This window comes from Myxocyprinus asiaticus, chromosome 23, assembly GCF_019703515.2.
Source record: "Myxocyprinus asiaticus isolate MX2 ecotype Aquarium Trade chromosome 23, UBuf_Myxa_2, whole genome shotgun sequence".
Taxonomy (NCBI): Eukaryota; Metazoa; Chordata; class Actinopteri; order Cypriniformes; family Catostomidae; genus Myxocyprinus; species Myxocyprinus asiaticus.
Genome location: NC_059366.1, coordinates 32,675,349 through 32,690,740, shown reverse-complemented (window position 1 = coordinate 32,690,740; position 15,392 = coordinate 32,675,349). Strand labels below are relative to the sequence as shown.

General features: G+C 41.1%; 1 protein-coding gene across 2 annotated transcripts in view; it reads left to right on the top strand.

Annotated features, from left to right (window-relative positions):
- Positions 1-15,392, top strand: part of LOC127413973 (zinc finger FYVE domain-containing protein 26-like) — a 37,414-nt gene that overhangs the window by 12,612 nt on the left and 9,410 nt on the right. The window contains exons 15-32 of one of the 2 annotated variants that reach the window (XM_051651575.1): positions 2,884-3,147; positions 3,311-3,430; positions 3,513-3,683; positions 3,783-4,019; positions 4,122-4,227; positions 5,104-5,921; positions 6,821-7,017; positions 7,157-7,261; positions 8,964-9,086; positions 9,345-9,518; positions 10,837-11,086; positions 11,521-11,613; positions 11,974-12,143; positions 12,289-12,422; positions 12,637-12,665; positions 12,839-12,975; positions 14,528-14,748; positions 14,887-15,034. In XM_051651575.1, the coding sequence (XP_051507535.1) occupies positions 2,884-3,147; positions 3,311-3,430; positions 3,513-3,683; positions 3,783-4,019; positions 4,122-4,227; positions 5,104-5,921; positions 6,821-7,017; positions 7,157-7,261; positions 8,964-9,086; positions 9,345-9,518; positions 10,837-11,086; positions 11,521-11,613; positions 11,974-12,143; positions 12,289-12,422; positions 12,637-12,665; positions 12,839-12,975; positions 14,528-14,748; positions 14,887-15,034 (3,497 nt within the window). Of the gene's footprint in view, positions 1-2,883; positions 3,148-3,310; positions 3,431-3,512; positions 3,684-3,782; positions 4,020-4,121; positions 4,228-5,103; positions 5,922-6,820; positions 7,018-7,156; positions 7,262-8,963; positions 9,087-9,344; positions 9,519-10,836; positions 11,087-11,520; positions 11,614-11,961; positions 12,144-12,288; positions 12,423-12,636; positions 12,666-12,838; positions 12,976-14,527; positions 14,749-14,886; positions 15,035-15,392 lie in introns of both variants that reach the window. The other variant, XM_051651574.1, reaches the window with a different exon arrangement.

The window sequence follows — 15,392 nt, the reverse complement described above, 5'->3', positions numbered from 1 at the left end:
GTATGTCATCATCCTATGTGTCCCTAGCTTACCAATATATTAGTATTTTTTAAGTACATCATGTTCAAAGGCTCCCTATCCAATCCACATAATTATATAAGCAAAATTACATTATAACTGAAATATTCTCTGAAATAATTTCAACTGAAATCGATTCACGTATCAATACTGGGTTATCCATACTGATAAACTTTAAGGGATAATTCAACCATAAATGAAAATTCTTTCATCATTTACTTATCCTCATGCCATTCCAGATGACTTGCTGTGTTTTTGACAAATTATAATGTTTTGAAGAATGTCTCAGCTCTGTAGGTCCAAAATTTTGACTCTCCAAAAAGCACATAAAGGCATCATAAAAGTAATCCATATGACACCAGTGTGTTAATCCATATCTTCAGAAGTAATATGATAGGTGTGGGCAGGGCTCGAGTTGAGTGGGGATGCCATCCCCCTTGTTGCAGGAAATACCAAAAACCATCCCCTTGTAAAACCACCCCCCTGCCCCCCTTACTATTCCCTTTAGATCAATTGTGTCATGTATTACTTAGAACTAATGATGCAATTAAAATATTTGGAAATATTCTGCCAATTGGATGCTTCAGTTGTGCAATCTGGCAACCTTGAGCACGTGAGCTCTCTCTACACTGCGAAAAGGCACCAGTTTTTCTAAAAACACCGGCAAACATGTATGTCGGAGTTTAATGATCATGGGTTGACTTGTCCTGTCTAGTGTTCACATGAAACTTACTCCACTAAAGGTAATTTTCAAAAGTTTTGCAGACGTTCAAAAATGGCCAAGAGAACAGAAAATCTTTTGGCTCTCTTTAAAAAGAAGAGAACAGAAGGTAAGATATTGCTATACAAGTGTACAGTTAGCTACAACATGTACATGTTTGTAATTCAAACAATTTTCAGGGTTTCGCCCATAAAACGCTTTTGTGTGTAGTACAAGTTTTTGAACCACTGTTTAACCATCCTTCATAGAAACAGCCCAAACATCCATTATAGTCCCTGCTGGAAAATCCATCTTAATCTGGTAGCTGTGTTTTGGAACATGGTAGCTGGTCCAAGCTGGTCCTTAGCTGGTCCAAGCTGGTCAGGAGCTGGTCCAAGGTGGTCATGAGCTGGTCCAAGCTGGTCAACCAGCTACCATATTCTAAAAACCAGCTTGACCACCTTGAGCTGGTATGACAAGCTGGTAGCTGGTCTAGGCTGGTCTCCCAGCTTGGACCAGCTCATGACCAGCTAGAAACCAGCTACCATGTTCCAAAGCACAGCTACCAGCTTAAGCTGGATTTTCCATTAGGGGTTCAGTTATTGGAGTAGAACAAATATGTGTGTGACAGTGAGCGAACAGTCTAGAGCAAACATTTTTCATAACATGGATTCTATTCACAAAATATCTATCTATTCATAAAATCATAAAATATAACCGAGGGTAACCGGTGCATATTATGGCCATGTGTAACGGTCAATGATGTGATGCTAAATTTTTTGTTCAGATCTATTTAACTAAAAATACATAAAAAAATGCAATTCACACTAAACATTTACTTGAAAACACCTCTTCTATGATGAGCATATTTACAATTTCTGAGTTTGAGTCATATTGATGTTTTTCTGGGGCTTAAAGTAAACAAATGTCATGTTGTGTCCAGAAACAGAAAAAAAAAAAAAAAGTCAAAGTCTGAAATTCTGGAAAAAAAAAAATGTTGGCATGACTACTGCAGAATAATCCTTTATTGCAATTTGTAAAAAAAAAACTATAAGAATGAACAGTGAAACAATTGTTTTAAAATATGATTCATTTTTTTAAATGCTTTTATCCACCAAATCAAAGTCATGTGGTGTAACCAACATGTCTTTGTTTTTAATGTTGACCATAAAAAAACATAAAAGAGAGGACACCTTGAAACCCTCAAAACTGAGCGTGAAGTAAAAAAATTTTTTTTATTGTCGGCGCAACGAACGCTTCTAGTGTGGACAGCGTCATTGATTATAATGGGGTGCTATTGTTTTTGATGCGACGTGTCCGGTGTAGACAGGCTCGATATTTTTTGACTCAAAAATGTATATTTATAAAAAAACATTTTACCTAGATGTGTTTGAAACTTTTTTAAATTAATGATCAAGTTGTAAAGAAAGTATTATAATAATTTTTACCATATGACATTTTTAAAGTTACATTTTTTTGTATAAAAAATTCTGTGAAGGTTTTTCAACACCGAAACCCCCACCCCCCCACTTCTTATTTTTTTTTTTACAAATCTACCACTGGGTGTGGGTGAGAAACAGATCAATATTTAGGTCAATTTTCGCTAGAAATTCTTCTCCCTGCCCAGTAGGGGGTGATATGCATGAAAAATGTGAATCACCAAAAACACAAGAAGAATGTGAAAGTTAAAGTGGAGATTGACTGAGCAGGGAGGAGAATTTATAGTAAAAAGTGACTTAAATATTGATCTGTTTCCCACCCACTCCTGACATATTGCTTCTGAAGACATTGATTTAACCACTGTAGTTGTATGGAATACTTTTATGCTGATTTATGTGATTTTTGGAGCTTCAAAACTTTGGCACCCATTCACTTGCATTGTATGGACCAAAACAGCAGAGAAATTCTTCTAAAAATCTTCAAATGAGTTCAGCAGATGAAAGTCATACACATCTGGGATAACATAAGGGTGAGTAAATGATAAGAAAAATTTCATTTTTGGGTGAACCATTCCTTTAATGCACATCAAATCTTAATCTAAGCTGAACTGAATCCAGACCATGCGAGTCAAAATTGAAATGATCTGAGAAATCAGTGCAGATGCCCAGTTCTCTCAACACTGTTACCCTCCCTCTCACTCTTTTACTATCTGTCTCTCTTCCCAGGCATGGCCTTCTATTCCATCTCTGATGTCGGAGATCATTTGCTGAGTACCCAGGCCCATCCAATACCCTGTCTAGAGGATGGCTACTGGCTCTCCCAGTGTTCTGTAGACTCCTCTGACCTTCTGAGGCCCCTGCTGGAAGAGTTGAGCCCAGCTGCTATGGCGACCTTTGACCTCTCCTGCTGCCAGTGCCAGCTATGGAAGACTTCACGGCAGCTCCTCGAGACTGCAGAGAGAAGACTCAGCGGTTTTCTGGAGAACAGAGGTAAGAGAGAAGGTGGAGTTACCATACATTAAATGGCTGTATGGGCTATATGTAAAAGATGTCTGGTTGTTTGTGTTAGCTGTTTTTAAATTATACCCAGTTAAAAACAATTTAGAGAGGTTTGAGGTTGTGGAAGATAATTGACTTGTAATGTCTTTGTTAGGTGTTCGAGTAGATCCAAAGGTTCCTCACGCCAATGGTATTAGAGGCTTCCCTTCAGTACTGCAACAAATCTGCAAGATCCTGAACAGAACCTCAGCAAGCAAAGCCATGAGTAAAACAGGTCTGCAGAACCCACACACAAGTGTTCATGTTAATATTTAGATTTTCATATTAAATCACGTTGCCCTTCTCTCTTTCCCTAGAGTGTAATGGAGAAGAGAATTTCATCTTCAGCCCCTTTGGCTGTAGTACCCAGGAAGTGCTGCTGTGTTGTCATCCAACTTTAACAGAGGAGAGTATCGCCTCCCATTTAAACTTGTATCAGCGCCTAGAGGTCACGCTTCAAACCCTGACCTCTGCCACCAACATCTCCGGTATTAGCAAAACGAGCTCCATGTATTCGCTTTATTCAATTTAAAGCAGTTATAAGATAAGATATTTTTTTAATTTTACCTTCTCTTGTGCTCCTGCAGTAGACGGTCTGACAGGTAGTTCTCTGCTGACGGCGCTAGTTGAACAGGCTAGTCTCAAGCAGTCTGAACTGGATTCCCACCCGGTAAGGACTGCTATGAAACAGCTCCTACAGTATCTGGACCAGCTCTGCCCCTTTGAGCCTGATAGCACCCCCAGCAGGCCAGATTACATACGCAGCTTCCTTGATTATGTCAATGTGCTGGCTTCAGTATTGGTGCGCAGTCTGGGTTCAGAGGGTAAGCTTCCTAAAAAACTGTATTTTTAAATAGCATGTCTACAGGATACTGGAATGAGATCTAAGAGTGTGTGTGATTCAGATTTTTGTGATCTGACCTCAGATCAGTGTACAGAAGTGAAGTTGGGCAATCCTCTTTTGCTGTTGCTGCAGTCGCCTTCCCAGCTCCTCGCTCTCCTGCTGTTTGACAGACAGGTGTCACCTGACAGGTAAGGATAGATCTCTCTCTCCCTGTTTGCACCTGGTATTATCATTCATCTCAGGTGATCCGATCACAGGATGAGCAGCTGTAGTAACTGCATGCTTCACATGATTTTAATTTAGTAGATGCTCTTATCCACATCACTGCATTTAAATGCCAGGCATATTGAATATGTTATCTGAGAACTTGAGCATGTTTTTCAAATTTTTAGGTCAGAATTTTTTTTTTTGCTGTCTTTAACCGGCAATGTTTAAGCACAATGTTTGATTGACAGGCGAGTAGGAGGTCCTTTGATGTTGTTCAGGACGCATTGCGGCGAATTACTAGTTACACTAAAAATCTGATATATTTGCATGGATTCCTGATGTTAATACCAGGTTTAAACGGGGTCTCTCCTTCTGATACACTCACTGAGAATTCAAATGTATTGGCCAATTTAAAATTCATTGGTCAGATTTATCAGTTCACTGTAATCCATAATTGAGTGATTCTCACAGTCACTCATTTGCAGAGGATGAATGGATTATCAGTTGCCATTGTAGTGACTAAACGCCAGTCATTGAGTTACATAGGGGCTGCTGACCAAAGTAGTTTCTGACATGTGTTTCTAATAAAGTTCCATGCCAGAGTTGCATAAAGCTAATGTCTTTATTTATAAAAAGAGTTCAAAGAATAAACAGTTGATTCAAAGTTCCACTCACATGTAAACATAATCCATTGAAACAATCTCATGAACTCGGTAACCATGGTCTCCTGAACACGTTCTCATGAATACGGTCAAAATTGGTTGAGCCATGTGATATCTTTTCAAATTTTACATTCAGTTTTACATTTGTATCTTTTTTTTTTTTTTCTCTTTCTTTGTCTGTCTCTCTCTTTACAGAGTTCTGTCTCTCCTGCAGCAGGAGGGATTGCGTTTGAGTGTGCAACAGGTTGTAGTTCAGCGCTGCTGTGAAGCTCTCCCTCTCTTGTATTCTCGGGCTGTGACGTTTTATCAGGGGGGATTCTGCTTGGCCAGCATTGCCTCCCTCCTACAGCAGCATGCTCAGGAGTGCGCCCCTTCCCTTGACCTCTCTGACCCCACCCCGAACTCTGACCCCAGCTCTGAGTCTGAGGTCTCAGTGGAGGACACATCTGCTACATCCACCAACCTCTCCACCTCTCCACCCTCCCCGTCTTCATCCCCTCCCTCCTCTACTTTTCTACTCACTCCATCTGCGCTCTCTTTCCTGAAGTCCCGTTCTCCCCTTGTTGCCGCTCTGGCTTGTCTCAGTGCCAGTCGGGGTGGTGTGACTCGGGCAACCTCCTCAGGCTGGTCGGGGATACCCTCATATTTTCGCGGGTCTGGCCGTAAAGAGGCGGTTCTGGATGGAGACCAGATCGCAAAGGAAGGGGAAACCCTGTTAAAAAGTTTCCCTATCCTCAGAATGTACCTGCGGGCTATGGCTGAGCCAGTTCTGGGGGTCTCATTGGAAACAGAGGAGGGTCTTGGTCCAGCTCTTTGTGGGAAGCCTGTGGTGGGTATGCTGTTTTCTGGCCTGCAAGGCAATGTGGGACAAGCCATGGCTGCAGAGGCATTCCAGCAAGCCCTAAACAGCGGTGATTTGGACAGAGCGTTAGAACTGCTGGAGCTGTACGCTCAACCCTGCAACCAGGAGGGGAAGCTCAGGGACAAAGTACTGGCATGCACTGCAGTGCAAGGTAAGGTTCACCAGCATGGTTGTAACAGTTTACCGTGGAACAATACATCGTGTTCAAAAATGTGAAAATGCGCATCGCGGAGATTGGACGTTTTTTATTTTAGTCCTACGCCTGCATTATGTGGGCATACAAATGGAAAACAATTCGTTGCACACAAGGAGCACAAAATATAATTGCAATCTAGCAACCAGGATGAGTTCACCTGAAACTGTGAAAACTGAAACAGAATAGCGAATGTAATAAAGGCAGCACCAGGATTGGGATATACACCGGTAGAGAAAATTGAAGATATTTTTAATATTGAAAATATTAATCTACTATATACTATATATAATGCTGAATTTTATGTATAATAATGCTATAGGGGACTATAATTCTAATTTTAAAAGTCACTCCTGATGTGATTTCATCAGTAAATTTTTATTATTTAAAAGGATAAGCATGCACTTCCTTTTAATATGTATTTTTTAAAAAGAATATTTAGATGTAATCAGAGACAATATTTTAGAAAAACAATTTTAATTTAAAATATTTTAATTGTATGCACTTTTTGCTTATTTTTTAAGGAAAGGAACTGTTTTGCCTGTCAGTAAAAAACAAAGAAAGAAATGTGAAATTGCCCAACAAATTTTTTTTTCTCGGACCAAATCACTTGAATGCATATTGCAACATATTTATTACTTCCAAGCTTGTGAGTACAAACTTCCTAAGACGATATAAAGGCAGCATGCACCTTCAAGAGGACACACTGTCTGCTACAAACGAGCCTTTCATATTTACAGGAACAGCAATGATCCGGATGAATAAGACAGTGCTGGAAAAGACCATAAATAGGATAATGTAACAGAGTTAAGTTTAATAAGTGTGATGATTACAGCTCTATCTCTCTTTTTGTGAAGAATGCAGCAGTGTGGAGCAGTTGTTCCGTGTGAGGGACTGGGAGTTGCGTGGTCGTGTGGTTCTGCAGGGTTTGGATCGCTGGCCTTTAGAAGTCTGTTTAGAGTTACTGCAGTTCTGCCTCAGTGACCAGAACACTCAGGATCCGTTAAGAGAGCAGCTTCAGCTGAGGAAACAGGAGCTTGACATGTACCAACGGGTCAGTCAGGCAACCCCATTGCTTGTAGATTACTCAATGGCAGCATGGCAAATGGACAGATAAACTGTAAACAACATAATCTAGAAGCTGGATAATGACATCACCTTGTAACAGTTCCATATTTTCATGCATTCTACAGATGTTGAGTTTGCAGCCTCCGTTGCTGTGGGAGACATGGCAGGAGCTGAGAGAGGAGTCTGCAAGGAATTCTGAGTCTGTTTTCACTATGATGCTGAAGGCCATGGTGAGTTTATAGAAACATAAACCAACAAAACAATACTTTACAATGAGTCTACTAATTTTGGTTGACTGATAAGGGTTTTGCAGTGTCCATTACTGATATACTGTATAGAAAAAAACAGGAAAACAGGGTGGCCCATATACACCCAACAGCAATGTGAAAGACTGGTAGAGAGCATGCCAAGACGCATGAAAGCTGTGATTGAAAATCAGGGTTATTCCACCAAATATTGATTTCTGAACTCTTCCTAAGTTAAACCATTAGTATTGTCTATGAGGTCTGAAAACAATGCGTCTTTTTTTTTTATTTTGACCAGTTTCTGCAAATACTGTGTGTGCATGTATGTGTGCATGTATGTGTAAGGGGGTTTAGAGGAAAGGAGGAGGCGAGAACCGGCTTGACAACTTAAATAATAATTTATTAACCAAAAACCCCAACCCAAAAACACACAACTAAAAACACAGCACAGCTGTCTGTAATTCTCTCTCTCTCTCGAACTGTCGTCCCCGGCCGCCTTTATCCCTCGCGCGCCCCATCAGGCTGATTGGGGACCGGGTGTATCTCATTCCAGCCCGGCCCCGCCCTCCTCAGCTCTACACTCCTCCCGGCGTTGCCTCAGGCCGGGGAGCCCCCGGCATGACGTACATCCCCCCCCACCCTTCCTCTCCGGGTGGGGGGGCGTGCCTTATGCCCCGACTGCCGGCGGGTCCTCCCCGCCTTCCTCGACCTGGGAGGAGAAAAAACACAAAATGGCGAGGGAAAGGCCAACACGGAGCGGCAGAGAGAGAGAGAGGAGAGAGAGAAAAAGAAACTCACCGGTTCTCTGATGCGCCGTCGCGTGGTCCTCGATCACTACTCCACCCTCTCAGGCGGACTGCAGCCACTCCTCCCCGGGCGGACCGGAGTCAGACCTCCGACCCCCAGCGGACAGAACGCCCCTCCGCGTTCCCGGCGTCCCGTGGGGACTCTCCTCCGCCCCTGGCAGCGGCCCTACCACTCCAGGCGGTCGGGGAGTCACTTCCCTCCTCCCCCTCGCGGACGGCGGTCTTCTCTCGACCCCTCCGCGTTCCCGGGGGACGGCAGGGCACTCCTCCGCCCCCGGCAGCGGCTCCCTCGCTCCAGGCGGTCGGGGAGTCCCGTCCCCACTCGCCTCGCGGACGGCGGCCGTTCCCCGCGTCCGGGTAGTCGGGCTACTCCGTCCCCCGTCGGACGGCAGCGGCGCTCCCCTGGGTGGACGGCAGTGTCGAGGCCTCTGCGACGGGAATCCCTCCTCCTTCCCGGGTTTCGGCACCAGTGTAAGGGGGTTTCGAGGAAAGGAGGAGGCGAGAACCGGCTTGACAACTTAAATAATAATTTATTAAACAAAAACCCAAACAAAAACACACAACTAAAAACACAGCACAGCTGTCTGTAATTCTCTCTCTCTCTCGAACTGTCGTCCCCGGCCGCCTTTATCCCTCGCGCGCCCCATCAGGCTGATTGGGGACCGGGTGTATCTCATTCCAGCCCGGCCCCGCCCTCCTCAGCTCTACAGTATGTGTGCGTGTGTGTGTATATATATATATATATATATATATATATATATATATATATATATATATTTATATATATATATATTTATATATTATAATTTATGTACTACTGACTTGAAGTTATGGGAGGACAATATTATAATGGAATGGAATGTTTGTGTATGTGTTTTCAGGAGTTTGAGTTGTGTGCCAAGTGGTTGCAGCTATACTCTGTCTCTGAACAATCTCGACTGCAGCTGCAGACTGAACACCTCTTACACCTGCTAGAACAGGGTCACACAGAAGATGCCTTCCAGGTGCGTGTCTGCATGTGTATGAGCACTGTAGAAAGCTTTTTGTGATGTCCTTTGGCTTCCAATGTATGAAATCATGTCAGTGATCATGTTTACAAACCAAGTCTATCGATCTATTTATTATATCTACAGTATATCAAGTTGACGAGCCTAGTTAAAACTAGTTCATTTATATAACGTTGAATTACTTTAAAGCTATTAATGGGTTGGACATGACTTGAGTCCTTCTTGACTCAACCTTTCTCCATATCCCTCCCCCAGCTCTTGGAGGCGCTTTCTGATTCAGTGGGTTTGGAGGTATGTGAGCAAGCCCTAGATCGAAGGCCTGGATTGGCTGCCTGCCATTTCCTTTCTGATTACCTCACCCTACACTTCCAGAGTCGGATGACCCCAGCGTGCAGACGCCATATCCATGCCCTGCACCTTGGCTCAAAGGTAACTTTAAGTCTGAGCTGGATCTGGCAGAGGTTTTGTTTGATAAAACCATTACGTATTTGGCTGTTTTGAGAGAACTGGCATTGGCTGATAACTGTGTAACTGCTTTGCTGATTAACAAGTGCTACGTCACGTTTGTGTCAGTTCCAAAATCTGACACAAGACACAAAATCAATGGATAATATATTTTTTTTAAATTCTGTTTGAGTAAACAGAAGTAAACAACGTGTAAAATAAGTGTTTCTGTAATTTCCTGAAATAAAGTCACAGATCCTTTCAGATAATGAAAAAAAAAAAACAAGACTTAAATTCTGGAAAATACAGTAATTATTGAATTTAAGCAGTTTTGTGTACTAAGGCTGGGTATTGTCACTGATTTCCTGATTCGATCCCAATTCATAAGCTCTTGATTCAGTTTCAATTTGATTAGATTAATTGGAAAATCAATATATTTACACAGCCCTATTGTGTACATCTCATTTGCTGTCATTATATTTTAAAATTCTCTCATCATTTACCCTCATGCCATCCCAGATGTGTATGACTTTCTTTTGTCTGTTGAACACAAAGTTTTTTTTAAATAATTTTTCAGCTATGTATGTCCATTCAATGCAAGTGAATGATGACCAAAACTTTGAAGCTCCAAAAGCACATAAAGACAGCATAAAAGTAATCAATACGACTCCAGTGGTTAAATCCATGTCTTCAGAAGCGATATGACAGGTGTGGTTCAGAAACAGATCAATATTTAAGTCCTTTTTTATTATGAATTCTCCTCCCTGCCCACTAGGTGGCGATATGCACAAAGACTGCGAGTCACCAAAAACAAAAGAAGAATGTGAAAGTGGAGATTTATAGTAAAAAAGGACTTAAATATTGATCTGTGTCTGATCCACACCTGTCATATTGTCGTATTGATTACTTTTATGCTGCCTTTATGCGCTTTTGGAGCTTCAAAGTTCTGGCCACCATTCACTTTCATTGTTTATACCAACATAGCTGAGATATTCTTTTAAAAATCTTTGTGTTCTGCAGAAGAAAGAAAGTCATATACATCTGGCATGGCATGAGGGTGAGTAAATGATGAGAGAATTTTCATTTTTGGGTGAAATATCCCTTTAAATTGGCCATTGGCCATCCTGCTCTCTAGATATTGAAATTGGCATTGGCTATTGAAAAACCTATATCGCTTAATCACTAGTTTACATTTATAATTGAAAGATACAGACTTGATTGCAACTGTCACACTGTAGTAACATTCTCAGGAAGTATGGTGTTGATCCGTTCGTTGTTATCTTGGTGTGTGTACTTGTCACAGGTGTTACTGACTCTGCCGGAAACATCTCGTCATGATTATTTTTCCCTGCTGTCGGATCCGCTTCTCATGCTGGAGCAGCTGCTGATGAATATGAAGGTGGACTGGGCCACTGTTGCCGTCAGCACGCTCCGGAACCTTCTACCTGCTCAGGACGCTGGAATCACCAACCAGCACATAGACACTTTACTGGCAGATTATGCAGGGAAGGCTCTTGATTTCCCCTACACACCCAGAGAGTGGTCACGGTCTGGTGAGTCCAAACCCACTTGAACAGCATTGTCAGTCTGGGTCCAGATTAAGACCTCCCTAGATTTTTAAAGTGTTTGTGTTTGTTAATTCTCTCTTGTTGTTCCAAACCCATATGGCTTTCTTTCCTCAGTGGAACACAAAAGGAGAAATTTAGCAGAACTTTAGTTCACACTACTCTTACAGTGAAAACATACAATGGCTATGGGTTGTCATGCTCCAAAAAGGACAAAAAAAAAGCACTATAAAAAGTAGTCAGCTTGAGAAATCCTGTATAGTACTGTGCTGAGGAAGCAACAGTGAAATGCCTGACTAACAGGATTTCTGTTAATATTTGTGTGTTCTTAAAGGAAGTTTAAGATCATTATATTTAGAACAACTCTTCACTTATATGTCTCTGCCTTTCTCTCTTTCTCTTCATTTCTTTTTTTCTCTCAGATTCTGTCATTAGTTTGCAGGATGCATTTCTGCAGTGTCCAGCTCAGGAGAGTTGCCCTGCCTCCCCAGGCCACACCCCTCCTCCATCAGCAGGTATGAGCCACACATCTGTATCCTGGAGCCACACCCATTTTTTAAGTAGCCGTGATGGAAAACACAAGTTTAGTCATGTTTTTCTGATAATAATGAATCAAAAAGTCCAGTAGGTAGCACTAAGGGGCCATTCACAAAGGACATGCATTTCTTATCAACAGCTAGATGAAGAGCAACAGAAGTGAACAGAAGGCATATATGTCCCTCTGGTGCCTGTGTAGATAGACCAATAATTAAGAAATGGGGCAGAAGGGAATGCAAGTACGCATCCTGTGTGAACGGCTCCTAACACGGTGTTTAAACTATTTGTTAACTGACCTCATAACAGTTTCGAAGTCATGGTTGCAGTGGCTTTTTCAGGCGGCATACCCATGCACACGCCCTCCAGTGAGAGATGCCCCAGTGCTAAGAAGATACGCCCACTGACCACACCTTTCACCCCTCCTGAGAAAACCCCTGACCGGAAGGATTGGATCCCAGACCACAAACAGCACATCTGTATGGTCTGCCAGAAGGAGAGATTCACCATGGTGAGAGATGCATCGTATATGAGTGAGAGGAAAGAGATACAATACAAGAGAAGGATTGTGAATAATCGAATATCATAAGAAAAGAGTCCGGCCATGAGTATCTCTTAAACTCAATTCAAGAGTCTTAACCCTTCTCCCGTTTCAGTTTAACAGAAGGCACCACTGCAGGCGCTGTGGCAGGCTTGTGTGTCATTCCTGCTCCAGTAAAAAGATGGCAGTAGAGGGCTCTGAAGAACCTGTCAGAGTTTGTGACCAATGCTACAACTTCTTCCACACGGAGTAAGACTCATGCACACACTTTTAAAGCACAGTTCATAATGACGTAAAAAGTGGTTGATTGTTAGTGATGGTGCAACAGATAAAGTTATTGGGGTTTTTGCCACCGAGCTAACACCGTTGTCTATTTTGGGCTTTTGGGTGTAAAAAAAAAAGCACATGATGTTTCTTATGTATCTTGCTCTCTCTAATGTATTTATATTTTGTTTTTTTGCAGCTCAGATGAGGAGCTTGAGGAGGGGGAAGGTAAAATGTAATTCTTAATTACAATGTCGATACTCTGTTAATGTCTCACATATAGAAACATTTTCATTCTTATGCAATGAGATTTACAAATAAGCTTCTTCTGATTGTGTGGGAAAACATATGCGCCTTTTCCTGGTTTATAATTACATGGTTCTAAACAAAACTTTTCTCAGCATCTGGCAGCCCTGCATCCATTGACAGAGTCTTGAATGGGGTCCTAAGTCTACCTGAAGTTTCACGAAAGCAGTACCGCCTGAGTCCAAACCCAGCAGAGAACCAGCAGCTGAAAAGCGAGTTTTACTATGAACAGGTTTAGTTCTCTTCCATCACACTAGTAGTCCAAGCATTAAGATCTGTAAAGAGTTTAGTATTAACCACTTTTACTCATAATGGAATAGATAGAATGTTTTTTTGTTTTTTAAAGGAGACTGATTAGTTTAACCCTATTATGGTCTTCATAAATGAGCCCTACCTTACCTGGTCATTTTTGACCGGAAAGAGCAAAGGTGTAACTTTTTATGTTGATGATAATGATACCTTATCTTTTCCCCTGAAGTATTAAAAATAAAATTATACACTTCTTTTGGGATTTTATGCTATTTTGATCTTATTTGAAATGTATCAATTTTTCCATTAATTTTCATATGCAAATAAACACATTTATGAAAATTTTGTACAGTAAAAACCTACACATCTTGAAGTTGAAACATGAAGAAAATATGAGTACGTGATGTACAGTATGTTGGAGGCAGATTGCTGCCATCTGGTGATCAAAATATAAATTACATGACTTGAAAATAATGTCACACAATAATAACCAGTAGACGACTGCAGTGTTCTGTGCAGCCACCAACTGTGTATTCTGATTGTATGTTCTAACCTAATTTTATATTTTATGTTATACATTTGGATATATATTTAGACATTATTAAACTATTATTTGTCAAAGTTTAGAATTTTAAAATTTATTTGAAGAGTCAGTTTTTGGAGTTAACAGAAATGAACTGCAAAATTGTGTTAATTCAATTAGAGTATAAAACGGAAGAATCAGAGTAAGCATTCTGCAATTTTAAACTTTCTATAGCAAAAATTTATACTGCAAACATTTTCAAGTCAGTGAGGTGAACAACAATAATGAAGAACAATAAATGCATAAAACAGAACAAACAGTAAACAGTTTAGTAAACAAGTAAACACACCTGTGTGTTCAGCGTCCTGGCTGTTTTAGTCTCACATTTATTTCTGTGTGTGCGTGTTTGTGTGTGTGCGTGTTCTGCATTGTGGGTGTGTTATTGTCTCACCCCCTCATTTCTGAGTGTGTGTGTATGTGTGTGTGTGTGTGTGTGTGTGTGTGTGTGTGTGTTTAGCATTGTGGCTGATTTATTGATTTTATTAGACTCACCAGATCATTTTTGTGTGTGTGAGTGTGTGTGTGAGTGGGTGTGTATGTTTTGCACTCTGGATGTTTTATAGTCCCACCCTTTAATTTCTGTGTTTTTTCTGCATTGTGGCAGAAATATTGCTTGTATTTCACAGATCAAAAGACAAAACTGCTCTGTGTTATGGTCTTTCCCATTCATTTTCACTGGTTGGTCAGTTTTGGTGTCACTTTTTTTTTTTTATGACCACTTAGACTTGTCGAATCATGCCCACGTTTTTTTTTTTTTTTTTTTTTTTAAATGTTCAGATGGCAAGTGGAGGAAAAGTGTTGTGTCGCTCAGACAAAAGAAACCATTTTTATGAAATCGGCAAAAGTGATTCCGGTCAAAATGACCGAAGACCATAGGAGGGTTAAGTGAAATCTCTTTATTAATCTATTTTACAATACACAGTATCACAGATTATCTCTCTTTATGTTAAAGGCACCCAGCACATCACTGTGTGTCGCCATATTGACGCTGCACAGCGATCATGCAGCCTGCGGGAAGCAACTGATTGGCCACTGCCGCTCACTTTCCCGCAAACTGACCAATCCCGAGGTGGATGCACGTCTACTGACAGATGTGATGCGTCAACTGCTATTTAGTGCCAAACTCATGTTCGTTAATGCAGGATGCACCCAAGAGCCGGCTCTCTGTGACAGGTGAGACAAACAAGTTAAATGAGAACTTAAATCTGAATGAAATAATATACAGTATGTTTTGCAAAAAAACAAGGTGAGAACAAAAAGAGTGTTTACTCTCTTTTTCTATTAATTCTTTTCCTCTTTCTCCATCCATAGCTACATCAGTAAGGTTGATGTGTTGAAGATCCTGGTCAGTGCAAACTATAAGTACATTCCATCTCTGGACGATATTCAGGAAACGACTGCAGTGACACGTCTACGCAACCAGCTGCTAGAGGCCGAACATTACCAGCTGGCCGTAGAGGTGAGAATATGGACCTTAGTCACAGTAGATGCAATATTTTCACTGGAAAACATGGATGAAGAAATTTGGACGTCTCCTAGGAACCCGGAAATGAATGTTCTGGGTTCAATACAAGTAAAGCTCAATTAACAGCATTTGTGGCATAATGTTGATTACCGCAAAAAATCATTTAAACTCGTCCCCAATATATTTTAAAAAAAGCTGTTTCACTAAGGGACTTGCAAGGGAAGTGAATGGGGCCAGTCCATAAACGCTAAATACACATAGTTTCGAAAGAATAGCTTGAAAATATAAAAAAAGATTTTAGTGTGATGATATCACTCATTAACCTTATCTGTGTAAAATTGTATCCAATACT